At 44.9% G+C, this 27,703-nt stretch overlaps 1 protein-coding gene across 1 annotated transcript; it reads left to right on the top strand.

The window, feature by feature from the left end:
- The first annotated feature begins 6,119 nt into the window (after nt 1–6,119).
- Nucleotides 6,120–8,345, top strand: LOC124684638 (U-box domain-containing protein 15-like). Its single transcript, XM_047218909.1, has 4 exons — nt 6,120–6,473; nt 6,573–6,689; nt 6,767–7,192; nt 7,293–8,345. Exons 1-4 carry the CDS (start codon nt 6,120–6,122, stop codon nt 8,343–8,345), a joined length of 1,950 nt encoding a protein of 649 aa, XP_047074865.1.
- Nucleotides 8,346–27,703: the final 19,358 nt, after the last annotated feature.

Raw genomic sequence — 27,703 nt, 5'->3', positions numbered from 1 at the left:
CATACGGATCAAAGACCCGATGAAGCACCTTCTCTGTCACAGGGTACATCACACAACTGACGGTGACAAGGAGAACATGCCTGGTTGTCACCTCCTTGCGCTCAGACCTTCCATCAAACAGGTGATGTGCACTCGGGCGATACTTCTCCTCCGCGCGCGAGGTTGAACACATCGTGGGCACATGGACCAGAGGTGTGGTCCTAGACGAAGTTGGGGTGTTCGCCTGCACCAACTTCTCCGTTGACTTCAACCGCTGTGGACGTGAATCCCAGATGCGCTGCGTCGAATTCTGGAGACGTGCGATCTGAGCCAGCGAGTCACTTGTCAACTTCATGAGCTCATCGATCCTCTTCGACCGCGCGAGCATCTGGTCGAGGCTCACTGCAGGCATCGCTACCGTGCCTGTCTTCGACACAACCATCGCCGCCGCAAAACCAAATCGAGCGGAAAAAATTGGGGGATTTTTTTGTGTGGGATTTTTTTGGAGGATTTGTTGGCTCTGATACCAAATTGTCACACCCCGTTGCCGCCGGTGAGGATCAGGACGTGAGGTCGATACAAGGTGGCTTGTGGTAGCCATCGGACCTGAAGAAGACGGGGATCTAGAGAAGAAATCAGACCAGAGGAGAGCAGCAAGGGAGAGGAGACACTCTGTTCATTCATCCAGTTCTGTTTCTCTCCTTCTTGAGATGGTTGCTCGTGCTCTCCTTTGTAGACTCCAAGCCCGCTCTTGTCCAGTGGGTCCAAAGCCCATTTACTTCCTGGCCCAACACATGGCCATGTTCGGGTGTTACACGGTAGCCATGGCTAGCGGCCGCCGGAGGTCATGAAGCAGACAGGCGCCTTCGTCTACGTCATTTTCATGCTGCACGCCGATGGAGGTTGCGTCAATGAATTAACGAGAAGGCCGTGGGTTCGTTGGCAGCCCAAGGTGCAGGCCACCTTATGTCTTATGAAGATTAGTTCAGATGTCTGGCAGGTAGGGCTTCTACACCCAAGATAACGACGGTTTGGTTCATGGACTCGTCATGGGACAACAACTGAATCCTTTTGGTGCACTGCAGGTAGGCAAAGACTCCGGGAGATCCTTCATCGAGCGATGCTGAATCTGCCGCTGGTCCGGTGGCCTTGCCACGCCGTCGCTGGCTGCAACCTCGCGATCCGTGGGCACCCATATGCAAGGATGGGCTGGAACTGGTTGCTCCCGCGCGCTACTCTATGCCTGTGTGGGGGTGTTTCCTATTCTCTTGGGCAAGACAACACAATAATGGTGCTGGCTGACAGCGTGTGACTGCATCTGTGCATGTCATTCAGAAATGGGGGCAGTACAAATATTTGCGAACCATCATGGTCTTTATTTCTTGCATATCTGGTCGTGAAATTAAATTTTGATGCAGGCTCCATTGAAGATGAACACGCAGACAATGGAGGTAATCGTTGGACTGAAAGCGGATGTAATGCGCGCTATAACAAAATAGCGTGAGTCTAAAAATACGCATTCGCATGTTATAGCGTGCTATTAACGCGAATAGCGCGCTATGGCGCCGAAATAGCGTAGTGTCGGCTCTTCAGATATGATATAGCGTGCTATTAGCATTGGAATATCGCGTTATTTTTTTTCATGATGTAATGTCTAGTTATTATGGCTTTATCTATTTTGAAAACGAATGTGCGTCTCTGATGCTTGAACTCAGTACAACTGAAACCTCTAAATCGGCTATATATATAGGATGTGATGTTTTGGCACATGGGAGCATATGCTCCCTTTATTTTAAAATACATGTTACCCGCAAAAAAAATGTCAAAAAAATGAAACAAAAATTTCGCAAGTACATCTTCATGTGCTACGCGCTCACAAAGTTGTTTCATGAAAAATCGACATGTCATGTGGTGTGTGTAAAAAAGACAAAATTCGGTGTTGAAACAAAGACTTGTCACAAGATAAATTTTCTCTTTTTTGCTTAGACTACAATAAATATCATTTTTTCGTGAAACTTGACGAATACACATATATTATGAAGATGTACATGTAATTTTTTTATCAAATTTTTTTAACATTTAGAAATATGCTTTTTATGGTAGAGGGATCATACGCACCTGGGAGCCGAATTGAGCTTCTGATATATAGACCTCTACTTAGATTGATGCCTAGCTTTTCTTTTGCAGATATATATGAATCGATCTGGAAATATGGTGGCTCGCGAGCTATTGAAGTTTCGGGGTAGTATGATATGTTTGATAATGTCTTGATTGCTACAGCTACTACATGGTGAAGACACTGGCATAAGTTAAAACATCTTTTCTTTAGTGCACAATCATACTTTTCTTTTTTCAACCGGAAACTCAATTCGGCTCCCGGATGCATATTTTCTTTAGTGCACAATCATACTTTCCTTTTTTAACCGGAAATTCAATTCGGCTCCCGGATGCATATGCTCCCTCAAATTAGAATATATGTACTTTCATAGTCTAACAGTATCTTACTTGCTATGTATAGTATGATCAAGTTGATGACTGTTGTGACATTTTTACGGGTTTAACGTTATTTCATATTAAACAACTAATGTTTTAATTTTTTGTGACTTCATATTATGCCCAAATTTAATAGACTAAATTTATTATTTGCATATCTACGTTTAAATTTCTTCGGTCGTAGCAACGCACGGGCATTTGTGTTGTACATATAATACCAAAAGCAATTTAGTTGACGACACTTGACAAAAACATATTCTCAAGTATAGAATTAGGTGACTGAGATTTATGGATAGATTTAGACACCTAAATATTAACAAAAGGATATTCTAGAACATTTTGATAGTAGTTGGATTTCAGTAAAATAATATTCAATAAAAATCAATCCGCCGCAACGCGCGGGCATTTTTGCTAGTACTTCTTATAAAGCAAAACATCACTAGCTGCAATTAATGTTAGTCTATCTATACATGCAAAGCCATCCACATCATCTATTCCATTAGCCAATCAAATATCCAAGTCATCCCCACTAACTTTCATTATTGATGTATCCTTACATGCAAGCTATCTATGTCACCATTTTTTGATTAAAATACCCACATAGCTAATTTATAGCCATCAAATATAAAAAAATAATGTGAATTAAATTTAGCATATCAACTATTTTGACCAATTGAATATTGCATACTTCTACAGACAATTCATATTACATATATATTATACCATTTCATTCAGACAATATTTTTTTAGAAAATTCACGTTGTAACGTGCAGGGTATCCTTCTAGTACATTATGATGATGAAGTACTTCCAGTGTGTGTGTGTGGTAAGTCGACCATCAAGGATCAATAAGTTTTCAACTCATGCAAGTGCATGCTATTTCGGTGAGCTACTTGCAAACAAAAAAAAATTTATTTCCGTACAATTAAAATGTTGAATATTCAAAGAATTTACAAGTTAAATTATTTCATTCAAATTTATTAAAGTTGAATTATTTCATCCAACTTCATCAAAATTCATCAACATTTTAATTTGGCCGTCGCAAGAACGCCTCCCCATTGGAGAAAAACATTGGCGTGTTTCCGCTGATCGATGTTTTCTGACGCAACGACATGTCTTTGTAAGGAACAGAATAGGGGCAACGTGGCCTGATCATTTGTCCCGTCTCTAGACTGAGCCGGGACAAAAGGCCTGGACGGGAAGATCCGTTTTCTACTAGTGATAGTCTCAAAAATTAGTTTGTGATGTCAATCAATCTGGTCGTCTGAATTAAAATCAATGGCTGATATGGTCATATGGAGGCAAAGTCCATCGGTGCCTTTTGTTCGGAATTTGTAGACGGCGCCAAGGGCAAGTTTAGTGGGATGCATACCCTCGGGCCAGGCTGGCTAGGTGGAGGGGGAAATGGGCTGATTGGTTGCCGGGTAGGTTTCCACGTTGTGGCCAGTGCGTTTTTTAAAGCATTATTTGCTTTCCTTTACGCTCTCTTAACCTCTTTCACCAAGTCCCTTCTAATCACCTTTCTCCCTCCCCGTCCCTATCTCTTTCTACAGTAACCGAGAGAGGCGACCCGCAGTTCCCTGGTTCTCGCCGGCGAGTCCGCCGCTCCCCTTCACCTCCGGTCGCCGTTCCGGCACCGTGAGGTGGGGGGGAGCTCCGGTCCTCGTCGTGTATAGTTAGGGGTTGCTTCTAGGTGTGTGTGTGTCCTCCCGGCGTGATCGAGACGGTGGCGATGGCGTCGGTGTGGTGGTGTTCGTCCTCCCCTCTTTCCCCGTTCCGGCGCTTGTGTCGGAGAGGTGGTGGAGGCTCTTTGGTGCCTGTGCTTGACCGGCGAGGCGGTGGCGGCGGTCAAGCTAGGGCCTTTTGTCCCGGGTCCTCTTCCCTGCTCTGCTGGTGCTTGCTCCGGCGCTGGTGGTGGGGTCTCCGGGGTCCGCTTCAGGAGCGGGTGGCCTGCTGCGGTGGTTCTGCTGCGGCCGGCGAGCCCGGATGGGGGTGGTGCGGCTGTTGAGGATGGGGAGTGGTTGGCGGTGGTGGGATCTGGCATGTCTGTGTCAGATCTGGAGCGGTTGGTGCTCGGCGCGTGTCGCCGGCCGCTGCTCCTTTGCGATGAAGATCCAGCTCTCCGGGGCTGGTGGTCACTGCGGCTCTTCAACGCCTTCTGGCTGGGGGTGCCTCCGGCTCCTTGGATGGTCGTCGACGGCGGTTGCTTCGCGGGTGTCCGCGCTGGTGGAGGATCGCCTTGATGGCTTGTGGATGATGAAGATGAAGATTCTCAGCAGTTCCTCTGCATGTATCCGCTTCTGTTTTGCTTGTATTTGTACGCGTTCAGATCTTGTATCCTTGCTACTGTTGGGTGAATACAAGTATTTCCATCAAAAAAAAAAGTCCCTTCTAATCAACACAAACATGCATCATGTAACTGTTGGTGGATTCCGGTTGTAAACAAATTATAATTGTTTAAAACACATAAATATATATTTCAAATATTTTGAAAATCAGGAGTACTCGCTATGGGAAAACAAGATTTTGCCGTGCAACTATTTGCACGGCAAAGGGCCGATATGCACGGTAAAGGCTTTGTCGTGCGACGCCGCACGGCAAAGGTCCCACGACAATGCTATTGACGGCAAAGGCTTCATTGCCCTGCGAGGTCGCTTTTTTGCCGTGTACCAAATATGTTTTACCTAAAAAAAAACCCCAAACTGGCCGGTTTGGGATTCGAACCTAGGACGCAAAATATGGAAAGCGTGCAACCTTGCCACTGGGCTAAATGTTCATTTGTTAATAACTATACCACGCCACGAAATCCAGTTTTTACATCTTTGTCATGTGCTTACACTAGGCAAAGGCTTCTTTGTCGTGTGCTGTTAAAAATACTAGGAAAAGGCTTGCTTTGCCATGCATTTGTTAAAAACACTAGGCAAAGGTGTGCACGACGATGTCTTTTGTGCTTTGCCGTGTTCGGCGACTCTGTCGTGCACCTTGATACGACTTTATCGTCGACATTTTCTTTACCGTGCGCTATGAGGGGTCTTTGCCATCCAAAGGTCTTTGTTATGTGTTTTTCTTCATTCTTTGCCATGCGGTCATTCTTTGACGTGCAGTTTTGTGCCATCGCATGACGAAGACTTCTTTGCCGTGCGCAGGCGCATGGCAAAGACGCGCCGCACGACAATGCTTTTTTTCCCGTAGTGACTCAGGTGCACCAAATATATGTTTGGCATCTTCCATCTACTATGATGTTGATTATTATTGATTGGCAAAAAAATGATGTTGGTTATTGTTATTATTATTATTCTCAATGAAACCAAGAATATGAATGGATTTCGTAATGTCTACACACATGTATAATTTTTTAAATTACAGACAAAATATTTAGACTATTAATCACGTATATGGAGACTAGAGAGAAGGGCAAAAAGCACTATGTACGGGAAGAGGTGACGAGTGTGGAAGGAAGAGGAGGAAAAAAGAAAAATCAATGGTTGCATTTGCTATTTTTGAAGGCTACGTGCTCCTGAAATTCAGCTCAGACCGCCAAAACAATTATCCTTCTTCCTCCTCCTATTCGATCGATCACCCATCGCCATTTCCAGCTCCTGCTCAGGCTTTCTCTCTCTGTCTCCACTCGCCCCGACCGACGGACCGATGCTGTCGACGCTCTTCGGGACGCGGCCGGCGTCGGACCAGGAGCTGCCGGAGCCGCTCGAGCCGGAGCCGTCGGGGCGGCAGCTCTCCGACGGGGACCTGCTGGACGAGCTGCTCGCCACCGTAGGGTCCGCGCGCGCCTTCCAGGAGTTCCGCCGCTCGCAGCGCAAGGAGTCCTTCAACCTCCTCCGCTGGCTGCAGCTCGTGCTCCCGCTCATCGAGGAGCTCCGCGAGGCCGCCCCCGCCCGGCCCCTCACCGACGATGCCTACCGCCGCCTCGCCCTCCTCGGCCGCGCATTCCAGGCCGCGCGCCGCCTCCTCCGCTGCTGCCACGACGGCAGCAAGATCTTTCTCGTACGAATAACCCATCGCTCTCTTCTTCCTTGCACTACCATTCTTGCCGCTCGCTCGCTGGTTCTAATGGCCTCCAGCACGAACGATTTGATTTCGCAGTCGCTGGAGAGCGAGGCGGTGCAGGGGAGGTTCCGGGCAGTGTACGAGAAGATCAACCTCGCTCTCGACGGCATGCCCTACTCGGAGATCGGCATCTCCGACGAGGTCAAGGAGCAGGTACATATATTTTCTTGCACCTCACCCGCTCGATCAAATGCATTGTGGCTTGATCCAACTAAAACGCGCGCGCGCAGGTGGAGCTGATCAACACCCAGCTGAAGCGGAGCAAGAAGAGGGCGGACACCCAGGACATGGAGCTCGCCATGGACTTCATGGTGGTGCTCCAGGACAAGGAGGACCGCAGCGCCGACCGCGCCATCCTCGAGCGCCTGGCCAAGAAGCTGGAGCTGCAGAGCCTCGCCGACCTGCGCGCCGAGACCATGGCCATCAAGAAGCTCATCAACGAGCGCAACGGGCAGCAAGCTGAGAGCACCAGGCAGATCATCGAGCTCCTCCACAAGCTCAAGGATGTCGCAGGCGTCGACGAGAAGAACATCCTCGGCGAGGTCTCCATCCCCAAGTACCTCGAGAAGTGCCCCTCCCTCATGATCCCCAACGACTTCCTCTGCCCCATCTCCCTCGAGATCATGACTGATCCCGTCATCATTGCCAGTGGCCGGGTCAGTACTTTTCTCCTCCTCCATCACCAGTTCAAATTTCTAGCGAGTGCAATTTCGTCTTGGTGATCACAATCTGAATGTTCTGATCGGATTTTTTCAGACATATGAGAGGAGAAGGATACAGAAGTGGTTGGACGCAGGTCAGCGGACATGCCCCAAGACCCAGCAGCCGTTGGCGCACCTGTCGCTGGCGCCAAATTTTGCTCTCAAGAACTTGATCCTGCAATGGTGTGAGAAGAACAAGGTGGAGATGCAGAATGGGGAGCCTGCTGAAGAACCTGTTGTCGAGCAGGAAGTGAGCAAGGAGGTCCTCGTCCCGTCGCTGGTGAAGGACCTGTCGTCGGCGAACCTCGACGTGCAGCGCAAGGCCGTCAAGAAGATCCGAACGCTTTCCAAGGAGAGCCCAGAGAACCGTGCACTCATCACCGACAGTGGCGGCATTGCGGCCCTTCTCGGCCTCCTGCAGTACCCTGACAAGAAGATCCAGGAACACACGGTCACGTCGTTGCTCAACTTGTCGATTGACGAGGCCAACAAGGTGCTGATCGCCAAGGGTAGAGCCATCCCTCTCATAATCGAAGTCCTGAAAAACGGCAGTGTAGAGGGGCAGGAGAATTCCGCGGCAGCGCTGTTCAGCCTGTCCATGGTGGACGAGAACAAGGTGGCCATAGGGGCTATGGGAGGCGTGCCTCCATTGGTGAAACTCCTAAAGGAAGGGACCATCAGGGGGAAGAAGGACGCTGCCACGGCCTTATTTAACCTGATGCTGAACCACCAAAACAAGTTCAGGGCCATCGAGGCTGGTATCGTGCCGGCGCTGCTCAAGATCCTTGTCGACAAGAAGCTCAACATGGTCGACGAGGCCCTCTCCATCTTCCTCCTTCTGGGTTCCCACTCGGCATGCCGTAGCGAGATTGGGTCCGAGGGGTTCATGGAGACACTTGTGCAGATCGTCAAGGAGGGTACTCCCAAGAATAAGGAGTGTGCGCTGTCCGTGCTGCTTGAGCTGGGATCGAACAACAATGCCCTCATGGTGCATGCGCTCGGGTTCGGCCTCCAGGAGCAGCTTACGGAGATCGCCAAGAGCGGCACAAGCAGAGCGCAGAGGAAGGCCAACTCTTTGATTCAGCTTGCACGAAAGTGTCAGTCGTAGAAGAAGAATCATGCATTGTGGAATTAAAGCACCTCGTGATGAACTCAGCTCCAAATTAAATCAATCGAATTACTCCTGTTCATCGAAAGAGATGGGAAAGAGTTGCTCTAAATGTTGTGTGTGAGGTAAGTTCTTGAGAGGAGTGATAATGGAAAGAACAACACTGAAACATTTTTGACAGGTTAATTTGTTTGTCAAACAGAAGCCCGGAAGATGAGAAAGCAAGAAGGGAGAATATATGTAAAATGTAAGGCAACTGTTGGTGTTGGAATATTGGTGTAAGCGATATTATATGGTAAATATATCTAAAATGTGTTGATATTTCACCGGAAACTAGTTTTTTTTACAATCAATATCACATATATTCACAGTAACAAATAGTACATGGTAGAGATACATGAACTGACTCCAATGATTACAAAATAAAGTCTAAACGATAGTAACAAATTTTCGAGGTCTTCGAATTCTTTTATCTTCCAAAACACAATCTTGTACTCTTCTGAAGGCAGCCTAATATAGATAACGAACCATAGACTTATAAATACCGACGAAAGTTCTCACGCACGCAACCATTAAAGCAGACATTCAATAACGGCCAGTGTACCAACACCAGTGGACTAACAATCGACTAGCTTTGGCATCGTCGATAGAGAGCCGAGAGTACGAATCACCATTGTCGAGGACGTAGCAGCCGGGATAAAAACTGCGAGGATAATCCTCCTTATGGCAACAACGATAAAAGATCAAAAATAGATCAGGCGAAGCAAGATCTGAAGACCCATACCTAGCGGATTGTAATTTTTCAACACCACCATTGACATCGGGAAGGAGACATCAATGCTTGTTGGTGAGGTGGAGCACAATGATAACTCTCTCTGCTGCATTTGGATCAGAAATGGGTTTGAAGATGCTTCAGCTAAGGGTGTTAGAGCCTTTCCTTTCGAGATGTTCCATATAATTTCAGACAACCAGCAGTAGGTCCTGTCTTCGAGTAGGTGTTTCGAAGCTGGGTAAATCGCGTACTCCAGACCCGGTAGCATTTCGCCCTATGGCCCTTATTTATTCTCCCCTCCGTAAGGATCCCTCCTATGAAGTACCGTCGAATATGCAACGATAGCGGGTGAGAGCGTGGTCGTTGCTGGTCCTTAGATTCAATGGAAGGGACAAGTTGGAGTTGAGCTCGGTGAAGCTTCCAAACAATCTTCAGCTCAGCTCGATCTTTTCAACCTCGGGTGCACAAGCCTATTAGAATGCTAGGAGAGCTGCCAGGTTACTATAGGCGAGCACATGTTTTGAGGCCCTCGAATACTGCGGTTGTGGTGTGGTTGCGCGTCGGTGTTCTCGCCTGATCCGCCATCAGGTTCCTTCCCCAGTTATGCTGAATGTTGTGTGTGAGGTATGTTCTTGAGAGGAATGATGAAGGAAAGAACAACAGTGAAACATTTTTGACAGGTTAATTTGTTTGTCAACAGAGACCCGGAAGATGAGAAAACGAGGAGGGAGAATATATGTAAAATGTATGGAAAGTCTTGGTATTGGTGTAAGCGATATTATATGGTAAATATATCTAAAATGTGTTGATATTTCATAGAAAACTAGTTCTGAAACTATTTTGCGTTCTAGTCTAAAGTAGGACTTCGCAAAAGATGAGAAATGGCCAATGGAGTACTACTTGGTATTCCGGGTTTACGTGCTACTTATATGAACATTGAACTGTAACAGACATGATCCCAAATAATGAAATAAATGAGACCGTATGCATCAATTGATGTAGAGGCCGGGGTATTCCGCATTTTGGAAAGAAAAAAACCTGATAGTTTGTACAAAGTTGGCTTGGCACCGACGAAGTTCACCCACTGCTCTAGTGAAACTTGTTGGGTATAAGGTACGTGCGGCAACCATTCAAGATCTGATGGCAAGGATCTTCACTTTGTGTACTCAGTGGATCTAGGAGGCTCTCCCTCACGGTGACAACACGTTCTTGATTGGCTTCACATACTTTTAGGCGTTTGAGAGTGTCGAACGGTTTTCAGATGGGTTTACACACCCATGTCTAATAAATTTTGTAAGCCAAATAATAAAATCTCATATTCAGTTTGGTTATTGGTACAAAAAACATTCCAAACAGAACGATGTTTCATAAATAACGTTGTTAGGTGAAACTAAAACATTATCGACACATTTTCCTTCTCTACAAACCGATACATCAAAATAAAGTTTCCATGAGCAAACACTAACATAATTAATACTTCTGTCAACCTTAATCTTATGATCAACAATAAAATCGGAGATAACTTGATCTCTCATAGCATGCAATGATTCATATGCTAAATCATATTCTACTAGTGCAGCTCACTTTTGAATCTACCACTAAGAATCAGTTTTTTAACAATATTAAATTACGTCTGCTTTGGAAGCAAAGTAAATAAAGTCGAAACACCCGAATCCGAGTCGGATTTCAAAACCCACTGTTGGATTAAGTTGCAAATTATTGGCAGGTAATAATTACTTTGACACCTATTGAAATTGGGAGTAAAATTCATAGTAGTCATCCATGGACAGTTCTATATACACTGGCGGAAAATATCATTCAATGTGACATCCGAATCCGAGTCGGATTTCAATACCCACTGTCAGATTAAGTTGCAAATTGTTCTCACAAGTTTTATTTGTCAGGTAATAGATACTTTGACACCTATTGAAATTGGGAGTAAAAGTCATAGTAGTGCTCCATGAACAATCCAATATACACAGGTAGAAAATATCTTTCGGTGCGACATCCGCATCCGAGTCGGATTTCAATAGACGCTGTCGGATTAAGTTCCAAATTCATATTGGCAAAAGTTTTACTTGCCAGGTAATAATTACTTTGACACCATTAACAGTCCAATATACACTCCTTTGGTCCATATATGGTCTAGTTTCAGGAACATATGAACTTCATCTAATTTCATACGAAATCACCAAACCATTTTATTCTCCAGGTCGATCAATGTTGTGCTAGGACAGGTACGGTACAACACTAAAGGGAAAAAAACAGACCAAGATCAAACTGTATTCGCACACAACATGCAAGATCAAACTCGACCGACCTAGATAGACACTACACTAGCTGGCTAGCCACTGGATGTGTTCTCCTCATCCACCACCACCTCAGGGGCCAGATCGTTCAGATCAAAGAACACACCAGGCACCGGCTCGTTCAGATCAAAGGCGTGCTTGACGGCGGGAGCTTCTGCGGCGGCTTCCTTGTCTCCTTGCTGCTCCTGCTCCTCGGGCCTCGCCGGAGCTTCGGCGGCAGCGTCCTTGTCCCCTTGCTTCTCCTGCTCCAGCTCCTCGGACCTCGCCGGCGGTTCTGCGGCGGCGTCCTTGTCCACTTGCTTCTTCTGCTCCAGCTCCTCGGGCCTCGCCGGAGGTTCTGCGGCGGCGTCCTTGTCCCCTTGCTTCTCCTGCTCCTGCTCCTCGGTCATCGCGGGAGCTTCTACAGCGGCTTCCTTGTCCCCTTGCTTCTCCTGCTCCTGCTCCACGTTCTGCTTCGAGACAACGGAGCTGTCCTTCTCGCCGGTCCCGCTGGAACTGGACAGCCCCTTCCCGGCGGAGCGCGCTTGCTCCCTGGCGCGACGCCAGCTGCGAGGGACATGGCAGCGCCGGATGTGGCACTGCAGGTCCTCCTCGCAGGCGTAGACGCCGTCGCATGACGAGCACGGGACGGGGTCCCGTTCGGCCGGTCTCTTGCGGGGGGCGGTGTGGATCAGCTGGTACACGGACTTCATGCTCGGGTGGTGCCTTGCGGGCATGTCGCCGCCGCCGGCGCCCGGCGGCGTCGAAGGCTGCTGGGGCGACCTCGACGGAGATCCCTTCCCGTTAACCATCTCGGTGTGGCACTGCTCACGCTGCTCTCTCTCTCTCTCTCTCTCTGCGTCACAGCTGCAGCACGTTAAATAGACTACTAGAGCAGAAATATTTTGGCTACCAATTAATGCCCCGGAAAAAGATAAGATTGGCAATTAACAGTAGATTGCCTTTAAGGAGAAATATATCTGGACAACTAAGGGGAACATTTAAAACTAGCCAAAAATTAAACGCGCGCAGTACACTGGCCACCACAGGGATTTCGAGTTCGTTTTTTGGGCTTTTCATTTCAGATTATCTCTGGACGGCCCATTTGGGTCATTTCAGATTATTAACTTCGGTCCAACCACACGCCACTTTTGAGCCTGAATTTCAATCAAATGCACTAAGAAAATTGTGAACGATGACAACTTACCTGATTGCTTAAATTCTTGTGTTTACATTTGTTTCCATAGCAAGTTCAGCCGGCCAGGTATATTGTTTATCACATCCTCCCATGTAATATGCCTTTGGTCCCAGCAAAGGCAGCAAACATGCCCGGCCGTCAATCTCAAATTGTTTCCATCATCTTAATCTATTTTTCTGTGACCACTTATTCAGTTAAATTTAAGCCACTACTCCCTCTGCACCTGCACGCTCCGCATTCGGCAATATATAGTTTCCCTAAACCGTAAAGATATTCTTGAGTCAACTTCGTTTCTTCTCAGCAACTTGAGTTAATGAGCATTTTTGGTTTGACAACTTAGTTTTACGAGCATCCACTGTAGGTTCATTGCAATATATGTTCTTGTGTGTTTGCATATTCTATGTAAGGATTTCGATCTACATAATGTGTATGTTTTTATGAACTGTTTTAAAAATCTAATCCTCTAAGGTTTGACACAGATACAACATATATACATATTAATGTGTCTTGCGCATGAGAGGATCTAGGGAGGCACCATGGTATCACTCTAATGTTACAATGTGTCGTTGATATCATCAAGTATTTGTACCATGGCCTATTTCTTGAACTATCTAAAGCCTATTGAAGTGTTGTTTTTCAACTTATTAAGTGAGGTACCGCCTAAAGTAAAGAATTTTTTCCTGGAAAGCAGCGTCTAATGCTCTAGCAACGAAGGAGAATAAATTGACCTGTAATTTCAGGGTCACGCGGATATGTAACATATCAATATGGAGAAGGAAGATGTACAATGCATGCACTCTGTAAATGCCCACATGCTTCTAACCTATGGGACGCGATGAGGAAGATTTGGGGGCTGCCATCTCATGGAGATCTTCATCTCCATCCGTCGCTCTGGTTCCAAAATGTTATTCTGAATATTCTTGTTGAAATGATTGATACCACGCTTCTTGTGGCCTGGAGGACGAGGCACTGTAGGAATGAAGTGAACCATGACAAACCGTTACCGATGGTGGAAAATTCAAAAAGATTTCTGTGTAGCTAATGGAGTTTGATTAGAAATATTAGGACCCTTTCAGTTGAGGAGGCAATCAAAGGCAAGGGCCCTCAGGTTCAATCATCAGCGTTGGAGTCCTGTACTGTCAAAGAAAAACCACCAAACTCATAGTCACAATTGATGGGTCTTTCCATGTTGGGGATGGTACTAGAGGTTCTGGCATGGCTCTTTGCGCGATGACCGCGGTAACATTATATTTTCTGCATGCCGTTCCCTAGAAAATTGTGATAGTGTCCCCTGGAAGCAGAAGTATGTGTGTGCATCGAAGGATTGCAGTTGGCGCTTCAACATAGTAATCTGCCAACTATTGTTGAAACGGGTTGCTTCCAACTTGTTGCTGCTACTAAGAACAAGTGACGGGATGATAGATCATATTTGGTTCACTTTTTTCTGTACTTAAAGTTTTAGTTAGTCAAGAGAGTTTTTGATATTGTAAAAGTGCAGCATTCTCAGATTAGGGTTAGCCACAACCTCGCTAATATGGAGAGGGTTGATCATAGTACTTTCACTGTTTCACATGGTTAGGTTCAGGCCCGATGAAATCTTTTAGATCCTGGAGCAGGACCGTCTTGTAACCCTTTCTGAATAATTAAGCTTCCTTTTTACCAGTAAAAATAGTGAGGTATGGCATGCCAAGTGTGGCAAAACCTATATGAACCGCTAGTCTTCCGAGAAGTACTGCTAAGTTGGTGATCCGAATCCGATTCGGATTTCTCCAAGATAGCATCTTAATAACCTTTATTTGGAAACATTTAAAACTAGCTAAAAATTAAAGGCAGTACACCACCACATGGAATTGGACTTCGTTTTTTGCACTTTTAATTTACCGGGCCTCTGGACGGCCCATTTCGCTCATTTCAGATTATTTTGGTCCAGCCTTGGCCAGTTTTAAGGGGTCCTCTTTTTTATCGTAATCCACTGCTTTATTTAAGGGGGGATATGATCAGAGTGACTGAATCACATCATAGCGAACAGGAAGTAAAACGCCTAAAACAACTTCTCTGGCACATCTATGTCCCCATTATTTGCATCCCAACCTAAATGGAGAAACTTGAAGTCCTGGAAACTCGTACTTAAAATCTTCATCTCATGGAAAATGTGTGCCATAGCTTGACAAGATTGCTGCAATCAGTTTGAAGAATCACCTCTGATATACCCAGCCTAACAGTAGCCTCGAGCCCTTCCCTCCATGCGAGTAACTCACTGGTATGAGGGTCTATAATATGCGGGTGTTTGAAACACCCTGCCTCAATGAGTTCCCCCATATCATTTTGAATTATGTAACCAGACCCATCTTCACGGGTTGACGTTGTTAGCCCTAGCAACGCGACAGACGCAAGTAGAGACACCATGATCGGGGCTGCACTAGGGCCAGTCGCTTTACCTTAGAAAAGCTACCTAGCTACCCAACCGTAGATCGATAGCCATTGGTGGATGCCAGTGTGGCAAATTCTATATCAATGATAGTCTTCCGAGAAGCTATGCCAAGTTAGTCATCCGAATCCGATTCGGATTTCACCGAGATAGCCAGTTAATTACCTGTATTTGGCAATTGCATAGGTCATATGAAAATAACAACCTAACTATACCAAATTATATGAATGCATATTAATGAGTCTTGCGCATGGGAGGATCTAGGGACGCTAATATTACAATGGGTGGTTGATATTCATCAAGTATTTGTACCACAGCCGGTCTTGAACTATCTAAAGCCTATTGAAGTGTTTTTTTTCTAAAATTTCTATGTGACGTATGGCACACCACGTGTGGCTATATCAACGCCAGTCTTCCGAGAAGTTATGCCAAGTTAGTCATCCGAACCCGAATCGGATTTTCCGAGATAGCCGGTTAATAACCTTTATTTGGCAATAGCATAGGTCATATGAAAATAACAACCTAACTATACCAAACTATATGAATTCATATTAATGAGTCTTGCGCATGGGAGGATCTAAGGAAGTACCATGATACCGTTCTAATATCACAATGGGTGGTTGTTATTCATCAAGTATTTGTACCACAGCCGGTCTTGAACTATCTAAATTGAAGTGTTTTTTCTAAAATTATTATGTGACGTACGACACCCCAAATGTGGCATATTCTATATCAATGATAGTCTTCCCATAAGTTACCAAGTTAGCCATCCGAACCCGATTTGGATTTCTCCGAGATAGCCAATCAATAACCTTTATTTGGCAATGGCATAGGTCATATGAAAATAATAACCTAACTATACCAAATTATATAAATGCATATTAATGAGTCTTGCACATTGGAGGATATCGATCTATGGAGGTACCATGGTACCACTGTAATATTACAATGGGTGGTTGATATTCATCAAATATTTGTACCACAACCGGTCTTGAACTATCTAAAGCCTATTGCATTGTTTTTTCTAAAATTATTATGTGATGTATGGCACGCCAAGTGTGGCAGATCCTATATCAACGCCAATTTTCCGAGAAGTTATGCCAAATTAGTCATCCGAATCCGAATCGGATTTCTCGGAAATAGCCGGTTAATAACCTTTATTTGGCAATGACATAGGTCATATGAAAATAACAACCTAACTATACCAAATTATATGAATGCATATTAACGAGTCTTGTGCATGGGAGGATCTAGGGAAGTACCATGATACCACCCTAATCTTCTTACAATGGGTGTGGTTAATATTCATCTGGCACTGTGCCCCATTATTTGCATCCCAACCTAAATGGAGAAAGTTGAAATCCTGGAAAATCGTACTTAAAATCTTCATCTCGTGGAAAATGTGTGCCATAGCTTGACAAGATTGCTGCAGTCCGTTTGAAGAATCACCTCTGATATGCCCAGCCTAACAGCAGCCTCGAGCCCTTCCCTCCATGCGAGTAACTCACTGGTATGCGGGTCTATAATATGCGGGTGTTTGAAACACCCTGCCTCAATGAGTTCCCCCATATCATTTCGAATTATGTAACCAGACCCATCTTCACGGGTTGACGTTGTTAGCCCCAGCGACGCGACAGACGCAAGCAGAGACATCATGATCGGGGCTGCACTAGGGCCAGTCGCTTTACCTTAGAAACGCTACCTAGCTACCAAACCGTAGATCGATAGCCATTGGTGGAGGCCAGTGTGGCAAATTCTATATCAATGATAGTCTTCCGAGAAGCTATGCCAAGTTAGTCATCCGAATCCGATTCGGATTTCACCGAGATAGCCAGTTAATTACCTTTATTTGGCAATTGCATAGGTCATATGGAAATAACAACCTAACTATACCAAATTATATGAATGCATATTAATGAGTCTTGCGCATGGGAGGATCTAGGGACGCTAATATTACAATGGGTGGTTGATATTCATCAAGTATTTGTACCACAGCCGGTCTTGAACTATCTAAAGCCTATTGAAGTGTTTTTTTCCTAAAATTGCTATGTGACGTATGGCGCACCACGTGTGGCTATATCAATGCCAGTCTTCCGAGAAGTTATGCCAAGTTAGTGATCCGAATCCGAATCGGATTTTCTAAGATAGCCGGTTAATAACCTTTATTTGGCAGTAGCATAGGTCATATGAAAATAACAACCTAACTATACCAAACTATATGAATTCATATTAATGAGTCTTGCGCATGGGAGGATCTAGGGAAGTACCATGATACCGCTCTAATCTCACAATGGGTGGTTGATATTCATCAAGTATTTGTACCACAGCCGGTCTTGAACTATCTAAATTGAAGTGTTTTTTTCTAAAATTATTATGTGACGTATGACACCCCAAATGTGGCATATTCTATATCAATGATAGTCTTCCCATAAGTTACCAAGTTAGCCATCCGAACCCGATTTGGATTTCTCCGAGATAGCCAATCAATAACCTTTATTTGGCAATGGCATAGGTCATATGAAAATAATAACCTAACTATGCCAAATTATATAAATGCATATTAGTGAGTCTTGCGCATTGGAGGATATCGATCTAGGGAGGTACCATGGTACCACTCTAATATTATAATGGGTGGTTGATATTCATCAAATATTTGTACCACAACCGGTCTTGAACTATTTAAAGCCTATTGCGTTGTTTTTTCTCAAATTATTATGTGATGTATGGCACGCCAAGTGTGGCGGATCCTATATCAACGCCAGTTTTCCGAGAAGTTATGCCAAATTAGTCATCCGAATCCGAATCGGATTTCTCGGAGATAGTCAGTTAATAACCTTTATTTGGCAATGACATAGGTCATATGAAAATAACAAACTAACTATACCAAATTATATGAATGCATATTAACGAGTCTTGCGCATGGGAGGATCTAGGGAAGTACCATGATACCACCATAATCTTACAATGGGTGTGGTTAATATTCATCTGGCACATCTATGTGCCCCATTATTTGCATCCCAACCTAAATGGAGAAACTTGAAGTCCTGGAAACTCGTACTTAAAATCTTCATCTCATCGAAAATGTGTGCCATAGCTTGATAAGATTGCTGCAGTCCGTTTGAAGAATCACCTCTGATATGCCCATCCTAACAACAGCCTCGAGCCCTTCCCTCCATGCGAGTAACTCACTGGTATGAGGGTCTATAATATGCGGGGTGTTTGAAACACCCTGCCTCAATGAGTTATCCCATATCATTTCAAATTATGTAACCAGACCCATCTTCACGGGTTGACGTTGTTAGCCCCAGCGACGCGACAGACGCAAGCAGAGACATCATGATCGGGGCTGCACTAGGGCCAGTCGCTTTACCTTAGAAAAGCTACCTAGCTACCCAACCGTAGATCGATAGCCATTGGTGGAGGCCAGTGTGGCAAATTCTATATCAATGATAGTCTTCCGAGAAGCTATGCCAAGTTAGTCATCCGAATCCGATTCGGATTTCACCGAGATAGCCAGTTAATTACCATTATTTGGCAATTGCATAGGTCATATGAAAATAACAACCTAACTATACCAAATTATATGAATGCATATTAATGAGTCTTGCGCATGGGAGGATCTAGGGACGCTAATATTACAATGGGTGGTTGATATTCATCAAGTATTTCTACCACAGCCGGTCTTGAACTATCTAAAGCCTATTGAAGTGTTTTTTTTTTCTAAAATTGCTATGTGACGTATGGCACACCACGTGTGGCTATATCAACGCCAGTCTTCCGAGAAGTTATGCCAAGTTAGTCATCCGAACCCGAATCGGATTTTCCGAGATAGCCGGTTAATAACCTTTATTTGGCAATAGCATAGGTCATATGAAAATAACAACCTAACTATACCAAACTATATGAATTCATATTAATGAGTCTTACGCATGGGAGGATCTAGGGAAGTACCATGATACCGCTCTAATCTCACAATGGGTGGTTGTTATTCATCAAGTATTCGTACCACAGCTGGTCTTGAACTATCTAAATTGAAGTGTTTTTTCTAAAATTATTATGTGACGTTTGACACCCCAAATGTGGCATATTCTATATCAATGATAGTCTTCCCATAAGTTACCAAGTTAGCCATCCGAATCCGATTCGGATTTCTCCGAGATAGCCAATCAATAACCTTTATTTGGCAATGGCATATAGGTCATATGAAAATAATAACCTAACTATACCAAATTATATAAATGCATATTAGTGAGTCTTGCGCATTGGAGGATATCGATCTAGGGAGGTACCATGGTACCACTCTAATATTACAATTGGTGGTTGATATTCATCAAATATTTGTACCACAACCGGGCCTATTGCATTGTTTTTTCTCAAATTATTATGTGATGTATGGCACGCCAAGTGTGGCGGATCCTATATCAACGCCAGTTTTCCGAGAAGTTATGCCAAATTAGTCATCCGAATCCGAATCGGATTTCTCGGAGATAGCCAGCTAATAACCTTTATTTGGCAATGCCATAGGTCATATGAAAATAATAACCTAACTATATCAAATTATATGAATGCATATTAACGAGTCTTGCGCACAGGAGGATCTAGGGAAGTACCATGATACCACCCTAATCTTACAATGGGTGTGGTTAATTTTCATCAAGTATTTGTACCACAGCTAGTCTTGAACTATCTAAAACCTATTGAAGTGTTTTTTCTAAAATTATTATAAGAAGTATGGCACGACAAGTGTGCAAATCCTATATCAACGCCAGTCTTCCGAGAAGTTATGCCAAGTTTGTCTTCCGAATCCGATTCGGATTTCTCCGAGATAGCCAGTTAATAACCTTTATTTGAAGACAAAAACCTCAAATAATTTACGTTTGTATGTATCAAATAATTCATGGTTTCTACAAAAACTATGGGTTCAAAAGTTTGACATACAACCAAATATGCCAAGTGTCCCACACATCAACCACGTGGCATGAATTTGCATGTCTCTTCTGTCCCATGAAAATATATGCAGTAAGGGCATGGAAGTGGAGTTTGTGTTAGAATTTATGTTAACGAAGAAAACACATATGGGAACTTACAGTGCAATTAATTTGTGCATTAGCATCAGTATGCAGAATGATAATCTGGTTGATCGTTCTATTAATACTTTATTTAACTCTTTTGCATAGAACCATCTATCAATTCACCCCGATCTAATCTCAAGTGACTATAATCCTTGGCCCTTTGATTTCTTATACTTTTTTCTTGCAAAGATCCTTCTACTAATCCTTGTTCAGGTGCATACTTGATCGATCTAATGACTTATTACAGTACTCCAAGTCTCCATTGCAAGCTAATTAAGCTGGATCAAGAAGTCAAAGAGAGAAACGCATGAAAAACATAGAGGCAAACTAAAGGACAAACTTGAGTATACGCAAGCACAGCTCCATCAACCGGAACCTTTAGCATCTAGCTAGCTGTTCCGTGGATCGATCTGGTGTATGCATGCTGCATCTCACTCCTCCTGTTCTTCCACGGCCGCCTCTGGTGCTGGTTCATTGAGATCGATGCCGAGCATGACAGGCCTCCGAGCTTCTTCAGCAGCAGCGGCCTCGGTGACCTCCTGCTTCTCGAGCCAGAAGCAGCCTTTCTTGCCACTGTGGCTAGCGCGGTGCCCGCCGAGGCCTTGCTTGGTATCGAACGGCTCCCGGCACCGGTCACAAACGTACCTGTAGCGCTGCCCATCGACGGGGAGATCTTCCACCGGTGGCATACCGCCGCGCTTCCAGTGGGTGCGCATGTGGCAGCGGACTCCCTTTTCGGTTTCGAAGGGGAGCTTGCAGACGGGACACCGAAACGGGAACCCCGACAGCTCGTCTACCTCTGCAGCTTGCCTCTTTTTGCCCCTGGCGATGGAGGGGACGACGGCGTCGAGCTCGTGTAGGGACTTCATGGCCCAGGGGTACCTGTTGGGGTCGTCGCCTCCGCCGGAGCCTCCGGCGAGGAGGTAGTGGACGGTGGCGGCGGACATGAGGAGCAGCTGAGACGTCGATCCGGTCAGCATCTTCTTGTGGCTGTTGTTTCTGTCTCCGTGTGCACGACACACTCTCCTGAGTGACACACCACAGCGCTGAAGACTATATATAGTGGCTTGGTGTGAGTGATGTCGTACTCGTACGTGTGATGGGTGTGTAGTACTGGTACATGTGGACATGTGGGGAAGGTAGTAGGTGGAAATATATTCTTAACTAGTCTATTAATGTAGGCATATATTTTCAATAAAGATCATACATATTAGTATCACGAAGATACCAATTACACGTTTCACAAAACTAAAAGGAGATATCAATTACGCAAGCTCTGGTGGTTAGGTCCATTATGGTGAAACCAGCCCACCCAGGTTCAAGTCCTAGACTTAGCATGGGTGTTTGCATTTACCTGAATATATTTCAGGATTTAACTGGCGCTATGCTTTCAGTGGTAGGTGACGTACCCGTCAACAGCGAGGCGCCAGTGGTGACTTCATCAACCTCAAGATATGCCGGCTGAGTCCCTCGGAGGTGCTCATAGGGGTAGGGTGTCGTGCGTGCATTCATAGGGGTATTTGTAACATTGCTAGGTACAACCAATTGAGGTCATACCTTAGATTTTCACCCTGAAAGATACAACTCTGAACTTCTCCCCGCCCCCACATACATGTCGCTATTTCAAGTCACGAATCACCAAGCCAATTCCACATCACCACTAAGATCCGACCATTCCACCGATCTCGGCTTTCATGACCTTCTCTGCCAGCACCATGGAAAGAAAAAAAGATCCATGATATTAACAGCCAGCAGAGCTTCGAAGCGCTCCCTCTGAAACCAAACGGTCAGCTAAAAAACACGGGTGCGCACGACCGAAACCACCCAATCAAGCAATCTTCAGGCATGATTCACACAATGAATTTCGTCGGCAGGGCCTTCTAGAACACGACAATCCATCTAGACTGATGCGAACAAGCATCGGACAGATCTTCAACTTGGTGTGAGAAGAATTCGAGGACCGCCACCATTATTCGCAAGACCAGTAGCCCCCTCACCGCCAGTTAACTACCAACCAGATCGGAAGACATGGAGAGGCAGCCAAGCATGGCCCATTGGTGTGGCAAGAACCAATACCAGGAACACACACCTACCTAGGCTCAACCGGCCCAAATCTCCATGGCGGTGGAAGAGAAAGAAAAGAGACAGGGTTGGCCGGCTACCTGTCTCCCGACGCATCATTGTCAAGCATGATGTTGGTGGCTAGACCTTCCTGCACGACGTTGGTTGAAGCATATCTGGACCGAGGAGATGCTAGGCTACAAGATCACCAACACAGGGAACTCATCGGCACTACCGCGTGTTGAGATCATGGCATCGTCGTAGAACCTTGTTCCAGCGCCTCCGTGTCGAGGAGGGGGCACGTGGAAGGAGCAGGAAGTACCTAGCCGAATGGAGGACGAGCAAATCTCGTCTCGTGAGGCCGTCGTTTTCCGCCATATTATTTTCTTATCCGGTGAGTTTTCTTTTCCTCGCCGTCAAACGCTTGACACGTGGTAAGCCGACGCCTAGTTGGAGTACGCTTCGCCCAGCCCGTTCGCGACAAACGAGCATCCTGGATAGCCTAGCTATCGCTTTATGGTGCTCACATTTGCTTGTTCTCAATTCTAATTAACTCTATCCTCTTTGATTTTTAAATAACTTTATTATAAAATTTATAAAAATATGTAGTAGGGAAACCCACTATTCAGCTTTAAAAGAGGTAACGAGAAAAAGATAAATGAGATAACAAATTTGTGTGTGTCATATATCACATTGGTGCCTCTAAATGGGTTAAGACTAAGCTTATTTATGTAAGCATTGCAGATATATATGGTTTAATCTTTATTAGGCAGCATATTAATTAACGTCAAATTTCTATGCAAAGTCAGGGTCGAGAATGGTTGTTATGACGTATGTAGTGCGGTCCTCTCTGTATATCTATAAGATATTTGACCACAAGGTAGTACTTGTTGGCTTGTTTAGAAATTTGGACGTATATACAGCTTTTTTCTTTGGACCAGCACATCAATACAGGCTGACATACACAAGACTGACAATATAGATTTTTTGCTCTAGCAAGTTGGGCTATAACTTACACAAGCCTGGTTTTTTTTTGTTACTTGGATACCTACGGTCTTCTTGGGCTCCCCGATTTGGCATAATTGGGCTGACAGTAAAGTATACCATTTTTTTTGAGAATTACAGTAAAGTATGCTAAATCTGTCCGTATGACCTACGAACCTAGGTACCACGATCCCTATTCTCCGCTCAGCGCGGTAGCGAGCGGTCGCTCCGCTCAGAGCCGGATAGAGTTGGGCCGGCCCTTTAGCGACGGAATTGGTTTTTCTTCGGATTTTTATTTTTAGTTTTCCCATTTTCTACTGGTTTTTATGTGGTTCTGCTGGTTTTTTCCCTCCAGTTTTTGGTTTTGCCGATTGGTTTTTTCTGAACTTTCCAAAATTAGAACTTTTTTGAATTCGAACTTTTTTTAAGTTTGAACATTTTAAATTTGAACAGTTTTAAGTTTAAATAATTTTTATTTTGAATTTTTTTAGAAATGAACATTTTCCGTCGTTTGAACAATTTTCAGATTTTTTATTGTGAAAAATGTTTGGTTTTGAAAATCATTCTATTTTTTAACTGTTTGATTTTATAAAAATGCTCAGCTTTTATAAAATGTTTTTTAAATTGAAAAACCGTACAAATTCGAATATTTGCCAAATCCGAACAAATTTTAAATACGAACAATTTCAAAATATGAACAAATTTCAAATTTAAACTTTTTTAAATCCGAACATATTTTGTATGTGAACTATTTCAAAATATGAACAAATTTTCAATTTGAACATTTTGTATATCTGAACAAATTTTAAATATGAACAAGTTCCAAATCTGGATAATTTTTAAATTTGAACATTTTTCAGAGCCGAACAAAAATTTATATATAAAGATTTCAACATTTGAATGAATTTCTCTTTGAACAATTTTTAGATCGAAAGAATTTAAATTTGAACATTTTTCACATATAAACATTTATTCAAACCATGTAAGAGAAAGAAAGAAAAATATACAAAAAGCAAATTTGCCAAATCTTAGGTAAACATCAGCAGCGCACCAATACAATGGGAAGCATCCTAGGGCACGTACGTGACATGGTCCAAGCCCATCTTAAATTGACACATCCGATTCCCTAAGTGGAGCCGATCGCAATCGTCCCTTAAGGCGATCTATAGGGGAGACCCACGCACGGCACACCTTGACATGATGATGTACTCCAGGCTAGTGGTTGATCCATAATTTCCTGAAAACGCTTCGCCGTATTGAGTTTCTTTTATTTTACTATCATTCACATTGTCTCGTTTATTTTAGTTTACTTTAAACTATCATTTTTATTTTGCTTAAACCACTAGTAATCAAACTTCGCCGTGGATTCGATATTCATACTCTCTGAAACTAGTTACACGCGATCTATGACCTTGCAAATATCATTTATGCATCTCCATACAGGATTACCCAGACATCATCAAAGATTGCCCCAAATATATAAATTTTGTACTAACAAACAATAATTATCAACAAAGCAGGCACGTTTAATTAGTTCATCCTAATTTGTTTAACAGAGTATGCATACAGGTATAGTTGCCGACACATCCACCTTCTTTTTGGGTTCAAACATTTTTCTTTTTGCGAAAAATCCACCAATCTATTAATAATTATCAATAGTATTACAAATAGCCTAAAAAGTAAAGAAAATTATAAAATGGTACTCGAACCACCTAGCAACGACTACAGATACTAGCACTACCCAAAGGCGTGCCGCTGACCTCGCCCCTCCATCACTGGAGTCAGGCAAAGCTTGTCATATAGTAGAGCTTCTTGTAGTAGACAGACGGGAAGTCGTTGTGCTAAGGTCCCAAAAGACCAGCGCACCAGAGCAACAACCATCGCCAATGACGATAACCGTAGATCGAAGGAGACTGACATGAAACCACACCAACAAACACGAAAACTGATCTGATCCTAGGAGATCCGACGGGCACACAACTTCACGCGCCCTTCGTTAGCGCTAGATGCACCACCGGAGCGAGGATAGAGCGGGTAGGACCTTATTCTAATTTCAGGATTTAGCCGTCGCCTCACCATAAAAAAGAGACAAAAAAGCAAACTAAATTAATAACGGAAACGGCCTGCCAGCGAGGTACCGTGGTCCGCCACACCTCCAAGATCCCAAGACCATCAGAGACGGAGCGGACCAGCGGTATTGCCGGTGAGGAGGACGGAATTATAGATGGGTTTTGTAGTTTTTCCGCCGTCTGCTGGTTGTTTCCTTTGCACGTACCGGTTCCTAGCTTGATGCTCTAGCAGCTTTGGGTTCAAACATTCAACGCCACACAGATAGCCTCTCCAATATCCATAGCCCATAGGCATGTTGTCCCCAGCTAGCAAGGAAATCTGTTGATCGACCAGGATATATAGTTGCTGAAAACCTATAAATCGGATGCACACATGCATGTACAGAAAGAAACTGATGAATGCATCTGATTGCAAGACGACGACAACCCATTCGTGCGCAATACGGGAGAAGATAATACAATCATGCATGGATTTGAATGATCACGCATATAATTGCACCCGATGGAGCTGACCGGTCGATCGTCCATGGATACATATATTTGAGTATTGCTGGAGAGCCGTTGGAGTTGGAGCTGGAGCTGGTACAAGTTTTTAATATTGTGAGCCATTCAACCGACGAATTAAGGTGAGTAGTATCATCATGTGGTAGTCTCAGATAATTTAGCGAGGTGAATCTATCTTGTCTCCCAACTTGCAACGCAAAAGAGACAAAATCGCGCGCACGCACGGATGGATCCGATTGCCGCGGAGGTCTCATCTCATCTCACCAGCCGCCTGTTTGGTTGGCGTGCTCACCATAAGATAATCGTGCCAGCATGTGCCTACCTTGCCGCCTGTGTACTCGAGAATATGCAGTCATGTGCTGCTTACTTGGCTATGGAAGAATGGCACAAGGTACACGAAGCTGGGCAAGCAACATACCTACCGTAGCACTTCAATTATATGGTCATGCCAGAAACTGATTTGCTCTACACGACCAACGGCGCCAGAGTGCCAATCTATCAGTGCATGCAGCTAGAGCTAGCTGTTGTGTCATAGAGATACATTCATAGATATCATTGGAAGCTCGCGAATATGACACCTAGCTAAGCACCATCCATGGCCTTTACGGCTCTACATCCATTTGACTTGACCTAACACGCGAGCCCGCTCCAACCTAATCTCGCGGATCATGTCCCCCACTCTGATTCTCCCACAACCCACACGTGCAACCACCGCTTGACAAGCTACCCTGCCTCCTAGCTTCTACTGCATATATACCAGCTCCACTTCGTCTCCTCTACACCACCCAATCTTACACATCGAAAAAGCACGAAGAAGAAGAAGCAGCAGCAGCCAAGATCCAGCCAAATGGCTCCCAGCTTTGGTCGGTCCATCTCTTTCCCTCTCACACCGGGGAGGACTTCCTCCAAGCCCCGTCACAGCCGCTCCATCAGCCTACCGGCATGCACCACCTCCTCCCACCCGCTCCTCGCTGAACTGAACACCCGCATCGCCGCCGTCCGATCATTGACCCACTCCTCCCTCACGGCCAGCCTCACCCAGATCCATGCCCTCCACTCCGCCGTCGCCGACCTCTTGCTCCTCCAAGACCCGCAGGACGCGCTCCACCGAGCCACCAACGTCGGCGACCGCCTCCTCGACGCCTTCCTCCTCCTCGCCGACGCGCACCAAGGCTTCCAAGAGTGCCTCATCGCCCTAAAGTATGCCGTGGCAGAGTCCAGCGCCGCGCTCCGGAGGGGTGACGCCGCCAGGGCCGCCTCCGCGACGAGGTCCCAGCGCAGGGCCGAGAAGGAGCTCGCACGCCTCGCCGTGTCCGTCTCCACCATCCCCTACAAATGCGCGCGCCTAAGCCTTGTCGGCACTGAGGATGCTGAGATGGCCGGTGCGCTCATGGAGGCGGCTGCCGCGAGCTCCGCGGCCTCTGCTATTGTGTTCTCTGCCGCCTCGTCCATGCCATCGTCTCCATCTTGCAAGAAGATCACTTCCGTGTTCAGTTCTTTAGGCAAGAAAGCCACGCCGGAGACGACCGAGCAGGCACTGGAGAGGCTGTACGCGCTCGAGCAGTGTTTCGACGAGTGCGACGGACTCTGCGACATGGTGTTCAGGAGCATTGTGCAGACAAGGGTTTCGCTGCTCAACATCATGACGCCTACAATCTAGAGAATAGAGATGTAGAAGAAACAACACACCAATTATAGGCCATGTAAATTGTACTGCACGATGTACATATATACGGAAAGAAATTAGTACAGATCGACAAGAAGTTTTTGCTATTCTTCATATGTTGAGACTTCTGCTTCTGTGAATAGTTAATAGTACAAGAACTGTTCAGTTTTCGTGACTTAACTGTCGGAGACAGCTAGTGTAAGTAATGAACTAGTTTTTGCTAATCTGAAACTATGCATAAGGTGAGAATTACCGTGTGATCTCATCAATTAAGGTGGTTTACACCCTGCTAACAAAGATGATGAACGCCCTGCTC

This window comes from Lolium rigidum, chromosome 1, assembly GCF_022539505.1.
Source record: "Lolium rigidum isolate FL_2022 chromosome 1, APGP_CSIRO_Lrig_0.1, whole genome shotgun sequence".
NCBI lineage: Eukaryota > Viridiplantae > Streptophyta > Magnoliopsida > Poales > Poaceae > Lolium > Lolium rigidum.
Note: the sequence above shows the minus strand (reverse complement) of the source record. Positions and strands in the feature narration are given on the sequence as shown.

Coding starts and splice junctions, on each gene's coding strand:
- LOC124684638 (XM_047218909.1), top strand. CDS start 6,120: ATGCTGTCGACGCTCTTCGGGACGCGGCCGGCGTCGGACCAGGAGCTG. Junction 6,474..6,572: donor ACGGCAGCAAGATCTTTCTC/GTACGAATAACC, acceptor TTGATTTCGCAG/TCGCTGGAGAGCGAGGCGGT. Junction 6,690..6,766: donor CCGACGAGGTCAAGGAGCAG/GTACATATATTT, acceptor GCGCGCGCGCAG/GTGGAGCTGATCAACACCCA.